The 18,215-nt window shown below is 41.3% G+C and overlaps 1 long non-coding RNA gene and 3 gene segments (V, D, J or C); all 4 read left to right on the top strand.

Annotated features, from left to right (window-relative positions):
- LOC100693210 (Ig kappa-b4 chain C region-like) overlaps window positions 1-3,677 on the top strand; it is a 33,500-nt gene extending 29,823 nt beyond the window's left edge. Inside the window, 2 exon segments of the C gene segment in view lie at window positions 2,567-2,648; window positions 3,337-3,677. Of these exon segments, the coding sequence occupies window positions 2,567-2,648; window positions 3,337-3,671 (417 nt within the window).
- The window catches only part of LOC102076541 (Ig kappa chain V-V region MOPC 21-like), an 811,057-nt gene that overhangs the window by 393,127 nt on the left and 399,715 nt on the right, over window positions 1-18,215 (top strand).
- LOC102076925 (Ig kappa-b4 chain C region-like) overlaps window positions 1-18,215 on the top strand; it is a 489,463-nt gene that overhangs the window by 156,822 nt on the left and 314,426 nt on the right.
- LOC112843414 (uncharacterized) lies at window positions 6,656-9,381 on the top strand. The gene is made up of 4 exons (XR_003215733.1): window positions 6,656-7,029; window positions 7,152-7,299; window positions 8,063-8,245; window positions 8,811-9,381. It is a non-coding gene; the product is annotated as an uncharacterized LOC112843414 (long non-coding RNA).

The raw sequence follows: 18,215 nt of genomic DNA, 5'->3' as shown, positions 1-18,215 counted from the left end.
TTCTGTCGCAAGTCCGTCTCTCTTCTTTGTTTTTGGTCCACTTTGCACCAGAAAGAGGAAACCAGCGGCTGAACAACAGCAGCACGTTTAACCTTGATAAGCTGTTGTTAGAATTTATTTAATATTACTTTCTACACCAGGATCCTTTTCTACGTAGCTGACAGCTGGTAACTGTGCAGGGGCGGATCTAGCAAAGTTTAGCCAGGGGGGCCGATAGGGCATGAACAGGGAAAAGGGGGCACAAAGACATACTTTTCTTTCTTATTCTCATTTAAAATGTCTAGCTTTTAATAAATAATTATCTGAATCTTACACCCAAAGTTTTAATCTGATGTAAAATGTATAGAAGTCCATTACTGTATATAGTAACTGTTAAGTCTAATATACCCTAGTAAGCTATAGTACTTTTTCCTTTGGGAAAATACCATCTGTGCAGTCTGCAATTCTGTTGAAGAAAGATGTTGAGTCTATTTAATTATTCTTGAAAAATAATTTATTTCTGTGCATTTTTTTTTCACACTGTATCAAATTAAAGTTGATTACATCGATTAAGCATCATGAGGTGGAGGGTGGGGGGTGATTCTCTGTTTTTTTTTTTTTGCTGGGAGTTTGCAACCCTATTAGTTAGGTTGCTTAATATTTCTGCTAAGTACTCTTTAAAATACCAGAATAGGAAGGATGGAGTAGGTTTAAGTTTATTAGATTGATCAGTATTGCTGAACTATGAAATATTTTGGGCGCAGTGTATTTTTTACATACAGGTATAACAGAATAGCTTTAGTGTTGTTGTTTACTTAAACTTGAGTATGAACTTATATAAAATGCAGCAAGATATTAAAAAACAGTTTTATTGATTAAAAAATACACTATATCGGATTCATATCGGTATCGGCAGATATCCAAATTTATGATATCGGTATCGGTATCGGACATAAAAAAGTGGTATCGTGCCATCTCTACTATATAGTGTATATGTGAGTATATGTCCAGTGTACACAGATATATATGTAATAAAAATCCACAACAAGCACTAGAGATCAATGAATGTTTGAATGAGAATAAAAATGATGTGATTCTCTATGTTTTCTACAGTCACCTGAGCTCGACACAGTTGAACATCTCTGGGAGATTTTGGAGCGATGTGTTAGACAGAGGTCTCTACATGTTTTTGGAGAATGGCCTTCATCCCTCCAGCAGAGTTCACAGTCTTAGTCTTGCTGTTCAGTGGTGGCTCAATACCATTGTATGTTTGTGTCCTTTGTCAGTATATATGCATCTTTGTATGGAGTGGATCAACCAGTTTATCAGAGCATCAAATACAAATGTCACGGTGTGTGCTGTGTGGCAGGCCAATGTAGGACCCAAATCCAGGACACTCAGATGAAGGAATAAACTCAAAGTGCAGCTTTATTGCTGGAGAAAATAACATCGACTACAAATTGAAACTGGAAAATTCAAATAAAAACAAACCAGAAACTGTAACCTTGGCTATGGCTGGAAACACGGAGAGAAAGGCACAGCAGTGAGGATGCACGATGCGACACAGAACAAGGAAAACACAGGGCTTAAATACAAGAGGCATTAACAAGGGAATGGGAAACGGGACAAAGGGAAGCAAAAATAGTTACACTGCACGCTGCACTGGGACTATAAAAAAAACCCAACATGAGACAATTCGCAAAGACGCGAACTTGACACTGAGAGACAGACTGAATATGACACATGGAACACAGGGACGATACAGAAACCTGAAACTAGAAGCTAGAAAAACAACAAATTTAACATGAACAGAAAACCATCAACAGAACTCAAAACGACGAATAACAATAATCAAGAAATACAAAATAAACACAAACTCAAAACACTGGATTGCATATTTTTCAATATTTATGAATATAGATGCTAAAAATATAGCAAATAAACAAATGCTTAATTAATACTGATGCATTTTTATCAACATTTAAGATTTTGGAAATTGGATCCACTGTGTTATTCTGAGATTTGGATATCAGAAAAAGTCCCAAGACATCAAAGTCAAAAGTTTTGCTTTCCAAATAAATTATTTATTATTGAAATGTGATGCACTGTAATATTTTCAGTTTTCACATCAGCTGAAAAAAATGATACAAACAGTGAATTATTTTGTTGAGTTTGTTTGTTTCAGAGTCAGAGAGCCGTGTCTCTCTACAGTCAGAGGTTTTTGTACGGCGGCTCAATGAGTTTGTATCACTGTGGTACACGTTCGGTGGAGGAACCAGACTGGATATTGGAAGTAAGTCATTCTTAGATGCGTTTTTATTTTTATTTTTTTCTTCCATTTTATTTTACAGGAAAGGCTAGCAAACTTTTTGTGTAACTGATAAATTACTTTAGACATTAATTTTGTGGTAAGAAACAAAGTTACCTTTGGAAATGTATATTCAAAACCTCAGTACAATTTCAGATAAAAATCTGGGATGTTTCATAGTATTAATAATTATTTCTGGTTCTGATGATGAAGTTGTATTTTGAGGGCTTGTAGGTTTAGTTCAGTCTAACAGAGTCAGAGAGCCGTGTCTCTCTACAGTCAGAGGTTTTTGTACGGCGGCTCAATGAGTTTGTATCACTGTGGTGGACTTTTGGTGGAGGAACCAGACTGGATGTTGGAAGTAAGTTAATTAAACTGTGTTTATTATTAAATGTTTTATCATTTTATTTTATAACCACTTGTAGAATGCGTAGATGAGAGAAAAGTATTTATTTTATTTTAAATAATTTAGTGTTTGATGTTTGTCGTTTTTAATGGACTAATTCAGATGAGCTCTGCAAGTTTCTCTTGTTTAATCTACGTTTCTGTCATAGTAAAATATATGTAGACAAGAGTAAACTTCATCTAATGATTAGTTTGTAAATTTCCACCACATCAGCTGCTGTTTGGATGAGTTAAAGTTTGCTTTCTGATGTTTTTATCGTGTCAGATGTTTCAGATTTAGTTTGAAATCATGTGAGCTGTTCAATAACATTTCAAATCTATATGAATGAGTAGCTGCTCTGTGCTTGTGTCCACTCATTTCTTCAGTCGTCCATGATTTAGACTTCTAATCATTTTAAAGCTAAACTTCTGCTGTAAATGTTTCCACATCTGCTTCTTTTATTTCCAGTGTAGTTTGAACATATTTCAGGTCAAACTGTGTGATGATTCTCTCTGTGCTGATATGCATGAGAGGTTTCTTAAAGGGAAGTGAAACAATGTGTGAGTTAATGACTGGTGGAGCAGAAAAAACACCTGACAGAAACTTCTTAATGGAGAAATTCAAATTGTGGTTCCTGTCCTCTAAGCTGATTGGTGTTTCCTAGGTGATACCCGCCCCGCCCTGAAGGTGCTGGGTCCCTCCAACAAGGAGCTGGAGAATGGGAAGGCCACGCTCATGTGTGTGGCCAACAAGGGCTTCCCCTCAGACTGGAGTCTGTCCTGGAAGACGAGCGACAGCAGTGGCAGCAGCAGCATCAGAGGGGAGGAGAGCAGGACTCCTGGAGTGCTGCAGAACGACGGCCTCTACAGCTGGAGCAGCACCCTGACGCTCACTGCAGACCAGTGGGGGAAGGTGGGCTCTGTGACCTGTGAGGCCACCCAGGGCTCCCAGACTCTGGTCTCAGAGATACTGAGGAGAGACCAGTGTTCCCAGTCCTGATGTCAATCACTGAGTCTTTGATGCTGTTTTTCTTCTGTCTCTTCTGTCTTCTCTTTTCTTTCTTTTTGTTTGCAGATTTTTTTTTTAAAAAAAGCATAAAATAGTCAAAATTTCCATCTCATAATGACAAAAATCATAGCAACAATCTCCTCTAGTTTCATCCTTTTGTGTCTGTTGTAAAGCTGATTTTTCAAACTTTTAATTCAATAAAAAGGTAACAAGGAAACATGTTCTTTGACTCTGTGAATTTAATAAATGCACATTAAAAATAAAGATTTTGAAAGATTTATTTAGACAGACCAAAAGAAAAATAAAATGTCTACAAACACACTGAGTGTAAAGTACTCTCAGAAAAATTATGGTTCTTAAATGGTTCTTCAGATGACTTCATGGTTCTTTAAAGAACCATCATACGTCAAAGCACCTTTTTATTTTGTGGATGGTTCTTTAGCTATTACAAATGGTTCTTTAAAGAACAAAATGTTCTTCATCCTTAGCAATCTAAGTTTGATGGTGTAAAATGGCATAAATATTTATTCACTATAATGAGGGTGTGAATTATACTCTGTGTTTTGTTTGTGTGCATGTGTGTGCAAAGGGGGAGGGCGGGTTACCTGGCAATTACCCTTTAAGAGCAGATGGTATGAAACTGAATATTCAAATAAAAGTTGCTTAAAAATATACTGGTGGCAGGGGTGGGGGCCAAAGCCTAAAGACCCTACCCCCCACACCCCTAACCCTGCAAACCCATTGATCACAAATAATGTGGTAATAGAATATGGAATTTATTATTAAGACGTTTATGAATATGGTGAGTTAACAAACAGTAGACACAATACACAAATTCAAATACTGTACTTTAGATTTAAATTTTACTATTTTCTGCTTCAAGGCATTACTTTTGAGATTATTATATATATTAGAAAATATATCATAATGATAATACTAGTTATTGTAAACTTTACAAACCACCCAAAGTCAAATTATAAAATACAAGTAAATAACAACTGCACAACAGAATGTTTTGACAAACCACACGGGGGTCGGCAACCCGCGGCTCCGGAGCCGCATGCGGCTCTTTTGTCCTTATACTGCGGCTCCAGGTGGTTTGGGAAAATAAATTAGAAGTATTTAGCTGAAGTGTATTTTATTTATGTTAGTGCTTTTTTAACTTGTAGTTCTAAATTGGAAGATTATTGTGATTTTGAAATATAAAAATACAATTATATTTTATTATTTCATCACTCACAATAAACGTCACACTCGCGGAAGCCGATATACCCGCTGAAACGCCGTGCATTTATCGAGACTTTCAACCCCAGGTAGGCCAGTTATGGATCATCGAATTCACATTATGTCGGCAGCTGTTCTCAACCGTGAACTATGTTAAAAACAAACACCGCTCACGCCTCATAGATGACAGCTTACAGTCCTGCGTAAAGATGAAAGCCCCGATTTGCAGATGCTGTGCGCAGAGGTTTGGGACCAGAAGTCTCATTGTAAACATATCACGGCAGACCCGACGATGTTTGCATGGGCATGCTTTTCAGCATCTCTTTATTGACCGCTTTTCACACACGGTTGCCGTACGCATAAAGCCAGCTGTAGCTTTTCAGCTCACAGTCCGACACATACCAACAACAGCAGAGAGAGCACAGACGTTAAGGCGGTGAGGTGTGATTGCGGGTGCCGCTCAGGTGCGTCCGATTCCCATGCAGCAGCACTGCAGACCACGCCCCGCCACACACATTAACCAGGTAAAATACATATTTAGGCAGAATTTTGCAAATATCTATTTTTTTAGCGGCATAGTGCTTTTTTTTCAATTACTTTTTAATTGAAAAAAAAAACTGTTGTGAGGGTGGCGGCTCACAATGGTTTCTGTTTGCTACATGGATCATTTTAGTTCAGCTGGGTGTCTTTCCTTTTGTTATATTTCTTTAAGAGTTCAAAATGCGTTAATTGCATAAATAAAACGTAATTTTCTCTGTAGCACTTCATGGATTTCATAAGCAACACACCTTAGTTTCTCTGTGGATTCTTTTAAAAAGCAGTTAAAAACTTTTCTGTTCAAACAAGCCTTTTGTTGATCTACGTATTTTATATTCTTTACATTATTTACATTTGATCTTTTACATTGTGTATAATGTCTATTGATTGTATTGTTTATTTTAATCTTTGTGTACAGCGCTTTGTGACTGCCTGTCTGTGAAAAGCGCTTAATAAATAAACTTTACTTACTTACTTTAGTTGTTTACACAAAGCACAAAGGTAAAAAACAATATATACAGTGTTATCTTCATTTTAGATGTCAAAAAGTATTTGCGGCTCCCAGTGTTTTCTTTTGCGTGGAAACCGGGTCCAAATGGCTCTTTCCGTGTCAAAGGTTGCAGACCCCTGGCTTAGGTGAATGATCTCAGTACTTGTTTATCACTGAGCACTGGGGGGGGGTCAATCGTTGGGATGCGCATGCGCAGACAGATTGCGCGGCCTTGAACTTTCTAAGGGAAAAATCACTTTCTCACGGAAGGTGACAGCGAAACGGATAACAGATAACAGTACCTGCTGGTCTTTGAAGCTCTGGATTCTGGGACTGTTGGAAAAGGTAAAACATTTTCATTAAAACCTTTTTACTGTTTTGTTTTTGTTACTCGTCATTGTAGCTTGCTGTTGATGCTGTGCTAAAAATAACATTTAGCTATGTTAGATACGTTAGCCGTTGACGTTAACGCAATTTAGCATCAGTATACAGAACTGTTTTCCTAACAAAACCACTGTTATAATTAAGTGAAGGTGCTCCCAACTAATTTGAACCTTTGGCTTCTAAAATATGTGGTTCTATTGCGTGCTGCGTACATAACCTAATGTCAGCTAGACCGATATTAAAATTTATAATATTGTTAAAGTCACTAAAATGGCGCCTGAAGACATGAGCTCTGTGTCTGCTCTAGAAACTCAGAAATTCAGTAGATCTGAGCCGTACATTAAATACTCACATGAGCCTGTACTTTGAATTCTGTAAGAGCTGTGTAAAACACAGCAATGCATAAGTGTTTTGAATGAATAGAAATGTGACACATAGAAGATGTGTCTGTGACTGTTCCTGTGTAACTTATTTTCGGACTAGTTGACAAGTTATGCTCCGGTCATTTGATGCTACCAAGATGGATGTCCTTTTGTAATATAGTTAAATTTTCTTTGTACATTTCATTTATCCACCATCATACATTAAGCCAAGAAGAGGTCATTATACTAACAGGAGGTATCAACACTGGGCCAAAGTTCAGCTCGTGGTTAAAGTTTGTAATCCAGCCAGGGTGTAAATATCACTCAGCAGCCAGTCGCAGAGATGAAGCAGGTAGCATCAAAACATAAATCTACTCTACCCGGCTTAAATCACAAGACCACCTCTGACTGAAAAGCTGTAGATTTTTCTTGTTTGCACAAATTAATTGAGATTCACACTAATTCTTTTCACAGCTCCAACAAAATGAGGAAGAGGAGGGGAGAAAAACAATTAGATTGAATTACAATTGGATGGATGTCGAGGACAAGGAGAAGGAAGCTTAGGATGAGGAGGAAGGAAAGCAGCAGGAGCATCTTTGGGGATCTCTATGATGTCATTGAGGTTTGTTTCATTAATATAGTCCTCTCACAAAGAAAGATGACTTGTTTTAGTTCACCTACTTCCTGTATTAAATAGTGATGTGCAAAGCATTGTGGAAAACCACAGAGCAGGCACGTATAGTGCATCTGCAGGTAAATGAACATCAAATCTCTCAGACTAAAATCTGTATTATACTTTTAGTCTTAAAAACATATGTTGTATATTTATCACCCTTATGCTAAAACCCATGTTAGCCATTGGTTTATGGACTTTGTATTTTGAAGCCTCAACATTTGCTTTATTGCTATTGCTATGTGGTTTTTTGTGAGCCTTTTGGGACCATGTTAGGCTGAGGGATCAGAATCTGGAGTCGTGCACACTACTGTTTCATTTAGCGTGTATCTATAAGATTTGTACAGCAGATCCAAGTTGTGCCTTGAAAATAGGAAAGTCATTTGCATAGAGGAGAACTTTAATAGCAGGCTTGTACAAAGTGAGGCTTTGTGCTCACATTTGCTGCAAACACTCGTTTTAATTCTGTCACCCTGTTTTGATGCAGAATTCACTTGAAATCAGGCAAGAACTGGACTTGTTTTTTATAATGTGTTCTTGTGAATTGATTGTGTATCACATACATTTGATTTGACTTTCTGCAAGACAACAGTCGTCCGCTGGCCAAAAAAGTTTTCCAAATACCTCCACGTGATCAAGCCTGGATTTAGAAAAGAATAGTAAAAAAATCTGCACCTCCTACTTCAGATGCAATTTGTGTTTGTGTGTTCAGAGGCGGCGGTGAGAGGGGAGACCTCGGCTCATCCAGCTGGAGAGCCTGACCAGGAGGAGTCGAACATTAACTCGGCTCTTCCAGGGCACCCTGCAGACTCAGCTGCTGGCATCGGTGGGGGAGTGCGGCCGCCGCTGGGATGACGTGAACGCCAAACAGGAGTCCAGCACAGGTCGACTGCAGGTATGTGAGTCAGACCTTCTGAGGAGGGTTTCACTTTTCTCTCTTCTTTATAATTGACCCTTGTTTTCTGTCAAGAGATTTATTCTAAATGACACTTCTTCAGCTGAGAGTCTAAGAGTGAAGAGACACACACTGTAGATCTTTACTTGCAAGGGCGGTCACAGAACGCTCACAACAGAGTGGGGGCCCTGTGATCAGCGCTCTGTTCTTGCACTTGTCTTTATTTATATGCAAAAATAATACAACAGTGAATACGTCTATTCATAGGCAGAGGAAAGTTAGTGCGTAGGGAGTGAAGATAAGAGTGGTTGAGGTGTATGTGTGTGCGTTGTGAGATTCAGAAGGACGCGGCCCCTCTTCTTGTTAGGGAGCGCAGATAAAAGTGTCCAGCTCTCCTCTTCCTGCTTGTTCAGCTATTATCGCTGTGAGAAAGAATTTTGTAGTGGACAACAGTCTAAGTCATCAAAAGGTCAACATACAGTATTCTATCATATGCAAACTTATATCATTAAAAGCTTATACTGACTACCAGTACAATTTTCTATTGACATTTTCTCTCTCACAGCTCCTTGTCTCAGAGTGGGAGGGATTTGAAGCACAAAAGGAGGAGCTTGTCGTTTGGTTGGCTGATATGGATGTCCACCTGAGTGAGGTTGACCAGCTGACAGGAAACACCTGTGAAAAACTGAAACAGGTGTGGGGTTGTTTTGATATGACATATATTTGATATGATACATACGTCAGAGACATTGTCCTAAACTGGACTAACAAAGGACCATGAGTCCAACATGAAACTTACCTTACATAATGTAAGGCTGAAGTTCATTGATAATTTTAATCAAAAACTTGTTGTTGAAATATTTTTACTGAACATGCAAACATCTGCTGATGAAAATGTGTTGATTTATTGGTCTGTCACGAAGCTATTGCTATTTCTAATGTGTTTTTATCACTTTCTGATGTTTTATTAATTAAACAATACATGTATTCATTGTTGTGTTATCTATAGATATAGTATTTATATATATTTATTTATAGTATAGTAAAAATGTTTAATTATTACTGTTTAAATGACTAATATGTGACATGTATTAGTAGTGATGTTGTGCTGAGGTTTAAAATGCCTTTTTGTCTTTTGGTATATTACGAAATGGCAATAAACCATTAAAATATCTCTATGTGCTTGTATTTATTTTACTCTACTCAAATTCAATTTAGGATACATTTTATTTTGAAAGATTTAAAATGGTTTTTTAAAGAACCATTTGAAGGAGCTTTTTAAAAATGGTTCTTTAAAGAACCATTTTTAAAAAGGTTCTTTGAAAAACCATTAAAGGTGCCCCAAAGAACCATTTCTTGATGGTTCTTTGGGGCACCTTTAAAGGTTCTTCAATGAACCACTGAAAGAAATGGTTCTTCAAATAACCATTGTTTGAAAGGTTCTTTGTGGCACCAAAAAATGTTCTTCTATGGCATCAGTCTAAAGAACCACTTTATTGAAGATTTATTGAAGTTTGATTAATGAACTATTTGGCAGTGAAACTGTTAGATTTGTATTGTTTATTGCCATTTATGCTTAGAGATATTTACTCATATATGCTTAGAAGTATATAAGTAGGTGTAGATTGGTAGAGGTTTGATCCTTAATAGTCTGCAAGCTTTGTGTGCATTCCAGAGCTCTCTGACTTTCACACCCACATTTTAGGAGCATGGGAGAGGTTGTACCTTGTCTTATTGTTTTATGGTAGGATAAACGTATCTATATCTGTTTTAGTCTAAGTGCCTTTTGTTTAGATGGACGGCTCTGGGGAGTCTTCCTGGGGTCACAGTTTGACCCCCACACACAGATGCACACATGCGCACACACACACACACACACACACGCTTACACAAAATCACAGGCAAGGTACTCTTTGTGTGTATGTATACGTCATATGTTAATGAACCTATGCATATTCATGTAACCACAATAAAAGAGCAGTGTTACGGGAGAGCGGACGAGAGCAACTGGGGTCAAGCGAAGGAACGGCGCCTGTCCAGTTCTCTCCCGTGCACGTGAAACATAAAGAATGTTGCCTACTTCGTGTCTTGCTTGCTGTGTAATTACATTGCCTTCAACGTTCCAGCGGATAGGTTCAAGTTACAAACCTATCAGAAACTCTGATGAAGCAACAAAGCAGAGAAGAGTCTAGAAGCTGGTGGTGGCAGAGATGAAGCAGGTGGAGACTTAGTTGAGGATCTCTAATAGTCCAGGATGAGGTGGAGATAAGGAGTCTGAGATTTAAAGCACACAAAACAGAGGCTGAGTAACTCACAGAAGGCGGCGAGACAATAACTGGACTCAAATAATGACGACAGAATTGAGCTTGACAGTGGACATGATGTTAAGAACAGACTAACAGAACAAACACAGGAATGCAGGCAGATGAGAGACTACAGGTCTGCTTTAATCAACTTACATAGAAGTTAATCTCTTCTAGTGTTTACAGCAAAATGAGAGAAACTCACTTTACTAAACCTCTTAAAACAAGAGAAAGACCACAGTCTGTGAGGAGGACACTTGCTGGCTTTACATCTGAGACAGTTCAATTCAATTCAGTTCAATTCAATCTTATTTATATAGCGCCAAATCACAACAGCAGTCGCCTCAAGGTGCTTTATATTATACAGTAGATCGTACAATAATAGACACAGAGAAAAACCCAACAATCATATGGCCCCCTATGAGCAAGCACTTTGGCGACAGTGGGAAGGAAAAACTCCCTTTTAACAGGAAGAAACCTCCGGCAGAACCAGGCTCAGGGAGGGGCGGGGCCATCTGCTGCGACCGGTTGGGGTGAGAGAAAGAAGACAGGACAAAGACATGCTGTGGAAGAGAGACAGAGATTAATAACAGATATGATTCGATGCAGAGAGGTCTATTAACACATAGGACTCAGTCTGTCAGGACTTTTTTTCCTGATTAATAAAAAGAAAAAAATATGTAAACGAATGTAAGCCCAGTTTAGTTAGTTGTGTCTTAGTCCTCTCTTTCTTTTGTTTTGTATTTTTCATGCAGTCCCAATAAACGGCTCATTTTCTGTTAAATTCCATCCTGTTTCCATGTGTCTGACTTTGGGTCCTCTCACTCTTCACTCCACACAATCTGCTGCTGCAGATCGAGACATTATATGAGTTATTCATTGTTTTTGTTAAAGCCTTTGTTATTTTATTAGTTTCATTATTATCATTATTGTCAATTTATTAGCATGTGATAATGTGGATATAGCTCCAAAATAATAAATTATCTTCTTATTTTGTTTTTATTTGTTACTATTTTTAAATTTTGATTTCAGACAACCAAATTGTACAATTAAGAAGAAAGCTGTGTTTCTTTACAGTCAGAGGTTTTTGCTCAGTCTCTGTTGTTATGGTAAATGGCCTGTATTTATATAGCGCTTTTATGGTCCCTAAGGACCCCAAAGCGCTTTACATATCCAGTCATTCACCCATTCACACACACATTCACACACTGGTGATGGCAAGCTACGTTGTAGCCACAGCCACCCTGGGGCGCACTGACAGAGGCGAGGCTGCCGGACACTGGCGCCACCGGGCCCTCTGACCACCACCAGTAGGCAACGGGTGAAGTGTCTTGCCCAAGGACACAACGACCGAGACTGTCCGAGCCGGGGCTCGAACCGGTAACCTTCCGATTACAAGGCGAACTCCTAACTCTTGAGCCACGATCGCCCATTATGATACAAACTCATTTCTTTCAGGAACCAGACTGGATGTCTGGAAATGATTCAAATTTAAATTACTATTTTTAACTGCACTTTGTGTTCCTGTTTTAATTTCAGCATGCAGTTTAGAAACTGACATTTAAATAAAATATTAGTACACACAGAGTCAGCCAGATGTAGAAGTGTGATGTGTCTCATGTGATTGTGTTTAAACCTAAATGAGCACTTAATTAAATTATTCACGATATCCATATCCATTTCATTTTCCCAGTAAATCAGTGCATTTAAAACAATCTACATCTGAACACAGCCAAGACCAAATAGATGTTAATTGACTTCAGGAGAACAAAGCGCACTCCACCCTCTACATCGATGGAGAGTAAGTAGCAAGGGTAGAAAGCTTGAAGTTGTTTGGGGTCAACGTATTGACTGACTATTAACTGGTCCATAAACATAAAAAAAACAAAACAAAGCACAACTTCCTCAGGAAGCCGCGTGGAGCGAAATACCCCCAAAACTGCTAATTAACTTCTACCACTCCACCATCGAGAGGCTTCTAACCTACTGCTGTACACTCTGGTTCAACTGCTGTACTGTGGAGGACAAGAGTAAACTGCAGTGGCTGGTGAGGGCAGTAGAGCGGGCAACTGGCACTTCACTAACTCCCGTCAGAGACATTTATACTGGCAGACTTCAGTGGAAAGCCAGCATCATCATCAAGGACCCCTCGCACCCTGGACACTCACTCTTTCCCCCCTTTCCTCTGGTAAACGCTACAGGTCCATCAGGTCAAAGACAAACAGACTCAATAGAAGTTTTTACCCACAGGCTGTCAAACATGCCCTACCTCCACCCTGATTGAAGGTTAACTGTGCTGTTAACACTCATGGACACTTGCACTGTACTTATTTATAAACAGTATTCATTACAATATAATATAACCAACATTTCTACCTCTATTTATATAACTGTACTTTTTTACAGTAGCAACCAGCATTCCTGCCCCTTATCTGTAATACCACCGATCACATTGCACCTTATACTGTATTCTGCCCTCGCACTTAACTAGGCAGACAGACAACCATCATCCCATGTAGAAAAACCACACCGTTGTTCCTTTCTGGTGGATTTATTTGATTGGATGCATAGCATGGCTTTGTTGAAATACATGAATGGATGAATGGTAAAACTGTAAACAAACACAAAATATCACGTGTGAGCTGACATAAGCAAACATTCTTACAATTGGAAGATGCTATGACCTGTTACTATGCAAAGCAAAGCAGAACGAAACAAGCTAACAAGCTAACGTTAGCGGTTAGCTAGCGCTAATTAGCGTCTAGGCTAATGACTAATAAAGCACATTATTGAGTGAATTTACTCTGTCAAAATATCACAAACAACTCACAGCAGTTAGTGCTAAACATTCACTGGTAAAATACAACATTACTGCCAACTTACAGACTGTGCTGGCTTAAGAGGCAGCATAGGCAGGCACAGGAGTAGCAAACCGTCCTTCTCCCGTTAGACAGGAAGTAAAGAGAAGTAGCACTTCCGGTAGGATGACAAAATAAAATGAACAGTGTACCAGAAACAAATAAAGATTGCATGAACTTATATAACACTACATAACATGAGAGGCGACTCTTAAGGAGCCAGAACACTCCCCGCCTGACATCAGTAAGATGTCACACTTGGAACCAAACTAAACTTGTTGCACAGCATCTGATACAAGAAGAACAATGTCCGTGACTGACCTAAAGTAAACTTTGGCTTTACCATCTTTCACCACCTTGACTTCTACCTTCCTGACAAGTCCGTCACTACTAGGATGAACCTTTGCAATCACCCCCATGGGCCACTGATTTCTCTTCACGAGAGGATCTTTCAGGAGGACCACATCCCCCTGCTGCAGGTTTGGTCTGGTGGAATGCCACTTGCGGCGGCATTGTAGTGTTGACAAGTACTCCTTACGCCAGCGATGCCAGAAAGAGTTGGCCAGACTCTGAACTCTTTTCCACTGTTGCCTGTAGAGGTCCTTCTCGCCGAAGTCGCCTGAGGGCGTTGGAGGTGCACCAACTTTTTGCGTGAGGAGTGTGGCGGGAGTAAGGATGCACGGAACATCTGGATCACTTGACACTGGAACCAGCGGCCGTGCATTGATGATGGCGGCCACCTCTGCCATGAAGGTGGTCAGGACGTCGTGCGTTAGGGGCCTGGAACCAAGTTGAGCGAGCTGGGAGTCTAATATCTTACGTGCCACTCCTATCATCCGCTCCCAACTGCCCCCCATGTGAGAAGAGTAGGGAGGGTTGAAGACCCAACTACATCCATTATCATTTAGGAAGGACTTAACATGTGGGTCACAAGGAATCCTTTTGTCAAACCCTAGCTCCCTGGAGGCTCCTGTGAAGTTAGTTCCACAGTCCGATCTCAATTGCTTTGCAGGTCCTCTGACTGAAAAGAACCTGCGGAGAGCGTTAATGAAGCTAGACGTGTCCATCCCCTCTATGATCTCTAGGTGAACTGCCCTTGTGCTCATGCAGGTGAACATCACTGCCCATCGTTTGCTGCTGGCAAGTCCGCCCCGAGTACGACGAGAGGCAACCGACCATGGCCCAAACACATCTATGCCTACGTAAGAGAATGGAGGCTCAGCACTAAGACGTTCTGCAGGAAGATCTGACATTTTTTGGAACTGTGTTACTCCCCTTAGCTTGCGACAAACTACACATGAGTAAATGAGGCTGCTGATCTGGCGTTTACCTCCTAAGACCCAGTAACCTGCGGATCTTAAAGCACCCTCTGTAAGATGACGCCCCTGGTGCCTGACCCTTTCATGGTAGTGGCGGACTAACAGGTTAGTTACATGGTGTTTGTGCGGCATAATCAAGGGGTGTTTTTCTGCGGACTCAAGGTCAGAATGAAGAAGGCGTCCACCAAGCCTCAAGAGGCCTGATTTGTCAAGGTAGGGAGAAAGCTTTAAGAGGGGGCTTTTCTTTGGGATGTCCTTCCCTGACTCCATTTGTTTGAGCTCCTCTGGGAAGCTTTCTCGTTGGACTGCTTTTATAACCGTCTCTCTTGCTTGCTCAAAATCTAAGGTAGTGAGTTCATGACATATATGCCATCCCTTACATTGTCCACCTGATTGCTTTTCCTTAAAGGTGCGTGCAATGTGCGCCAAACGTGCAACTGCCCTGGTAAGGGACTGCCAGCTGGAGAAAGATTCTAAGTTTGCAGTCTTTAAACAGGGGCGTGATGTTTGAATGGTGGCAGTGATCAAGGGACGAACTTCAATGTCTGAGTCGGGGTTTTGAAGTTGAAACGTATCTGATGAGTTGCTCTCTAGGGGCTTTAAGGGAAACTCTGGCCCTTTCAACCATGTGCTGGACAACAGTTTTCCAGCAGGTAGAGATCTGGATCCGTGATCGGCCGGGTTGTGCGCTGAAGGTACATAGCTCCACTGAGTTGGTTCTGTTGCTCGTCTGATGCGTTGCACCCGGTTGTTCACAAAAACGTGAAATCTTCTTGACTCATTGTAGATATAGCCAAGAACGACTTTGCTGTCGGAGAAGAAGCGCATGTTACTAATCTGAATGTCCATTTCATCTCTGATTAGCTCCCCAACTTCCACCGCTAACACCGATGCACACAGCTCGAGCCTGGGAATGGTAAGATCAGGCTTGGGGGCAAGTTTGGCTTTCCCGAATACGAACGCAAACTCTGTCTCACTATCTTTGTTTGTTAACTTCAGGTAAGCCACAGCTGCAATTGCCTGGGTTGATGCATCACAGAAGACACAGATTTCTCTGTGCTTCGCACCAAGAAAGGAGAATGAGCAGTATGGCCTCGGGATACGGATTTGCTCGAGTTGTTTGAGAGCATTCTTCCATTCTGACCACTCCTTGAACATGCCCTCTGGAAGAGTCTCATCCCACCCACAAGTCTCTTTTGTCAGTTCCCGCAACAGTGCCCTCCCCTTGATGCTCACTGGCACTGCAAACCCCAGCGGGTCAAAAAGGCTGTTGATAGTGGACAGGACACCTCTTTTCGTGTAAGGCTTCTCTGTCTGAGAGACTCTGAATGTGAAAGTGTCACCTTCAATGTCCCAACATACTCCTAGGCTTCTCTGCATTGGAGGAAACTCTGTGTTGAAATCTATGTCCTTGAGCCCGCTTGCCAAGTCTACAGTAGAGAATGCTTTCATGACATTTGGGCTGTTTGAAGCTATTTTGTGGAGCCTCAGGTTGGACGCAGCGAGCAGCTCCTGTGTGTCTTTGAGGAGCTTAATTGCCTCTGACTCAGTAGGGAGGGATTTGAGTCCATCGTCGACATAGAAATGTCTTTGGACAAACTGTCTGGCCTCAGAATAGTGCTGTGTCGAACAAGTGTGCCGCCTTTCTCAGACCGAAAATTGCCACCGCTGGTGAAGGGCTGTTGCCGAACACATGCACTTTCATTCTGTACTCGACAACTGGCTCTCTTGGGTCATTGTTGCGGTACCAAAGGAACCGGAGGAAGTTCCTGTGGTCTTCTCGCACCTGAAAGCAGTGGAACATTTGTTGTATGTCCGCTGTGACAGCCACCGCTTCTTCTCTGAAACGGATGAGCACCCCGATCAGACTGTTATTCATATTTGGACCTTTGAGCAGCACATCATTTAAGGACACTCCCTGAAACTTAGCACTCGAGTCAAACACCACCCTGATGTTCCCGGGCTTCTGCGGATGATAGACGCCAAAGAAGGGCAGATACCAGCATTCTTCTCCTTCTTCGAGAGCTGGTGCTGGTTCTGCGTGATCTCTGTCAAACAACCCCTGCATAAAATCCATAAAGTGTCTCTCCATCTCAGGGCGTTTATTTAATGTGCGCCGCAGCGACTCTAAGCGGCTGAGTGCTTGGTTTCTGTTGTTTGGGAGGCGGGTTCTCGGTGTACGGAAAGGAAGTGGAGCTGTCCAGCTATTTGCATCGTCTTGGTAAAAGTCTCTTTCCATAATTTCCAGAAAGGCTTGGTCCTCATAGGAAGGGGCCAGCTCTTCGTCCTTTTCACTTTGCTGGAATATGTATTTCCCTATTTGACATGAACTGTGAGTGTCCCAGGGTTTGTTGTGTGACTGTGGCTGCTCTTTGACATGAAAACTGTTCTGACAGGGTGTTAGGAGACTTGGACGGCCGTTCTCTAGAACACTCGTTCTGTATGTGCCTATGATGGCTGGCTTATGGGCTCCTCCTAGGCATACATCCCCTACAATAACCCACCCAAGTGCAAGTCTCTGGGCAAATGGAGCATTGACTGGTCCGTTCACTCGTTCATACACTTTGTGCACTTGTATTATGTCTCGGCCTAACAGCAACATAATCTCGGCCTCAGGGTCTAGGGGCTGCATATGACCTGCTAGGTGTTTGAGGTGCGGATGGGCTAGAGCAATCTCTTGCGTTGGGATTTCATTCTTGTTGTCTGGGAGTGAGTCACACTCGAGCAAAGAAGGCAGAGGAGAGCTGAACTGGCCATCAACGGACTGTATAAAGAGGTTCTCAGCTAAGCGGCCATTTGTGGTGGAAACCCCTGTACATGTCTTAAGTGTGTATGGCGCTAGGTTGCTCATTGGGATGCCAAAGGTGTCGAAAAGATTTGACTTCGCTAATGACCTATTGCTCTGGTCATCTATGATAGCGTAAACCTTGACTTTTTTGTCTGGATGCCCCTTTGGATAAATGTAGGCTTGACATATTTTTGAGCAGGATCGCCCCCCACCTAAGTCCCCACAAACTTGAGTGCATGCTGAGCTAGTCTCCAAGTCTAGGCTACTCTCCCCGCCATGCTCCTCCCTGTCTTGGTCTGGGGCAATGTTTTGAGCCTTTGTGTTTTATGTCCATGGAGCTGGACCTGCATGCAGTGCTGCAACGTGTTTGTTGCTGTTGCACTCTAGACAAGTAATCTCTTCCTTACAGTCTTTAGCTTGGTGAGCTGAGGAATCGCAGCACCTAAAACAGATGTTGTGTTCTCTGAGGTATGCCTTACGCTCATCTAGTGTCTTTTCTCTGAAACCTCTACACTTCTTTAACGGGTGCGGTTTCTTGTGGATGGGACACAGTTTGTTTGTGAACTCGCTCATGCTGCCTAAGCTTGGTTTGTGAGTTTTGTTTACCTCTGTTTTGTGGACGGCAACAGGCGGTCTTGACTTGACAAATCTTGTATAGTGGTTGTCGTGAGTTGTTGGATAGGATGTGGGACCTGATACAGT

Source organism: Oreochromis niloticus, linkage group LG22 (genome assembly GCF_001858045.2).
Source record: "Oreochromis niloticus isolate F11D_XX linkage group LG22, O_niloticus_UMD_NMBU, whole genome shotgun sequence".
Taxonomy (NCBI): Eukaryota; Metazoa; Chordata; class Actinopteri; order Cichliformes; family Cichlidae; genus Oreochromis; species Oreochromis niloticus.
This window is presented reverse-complemented; position numbering and strand designations above follow the sequence as displayed.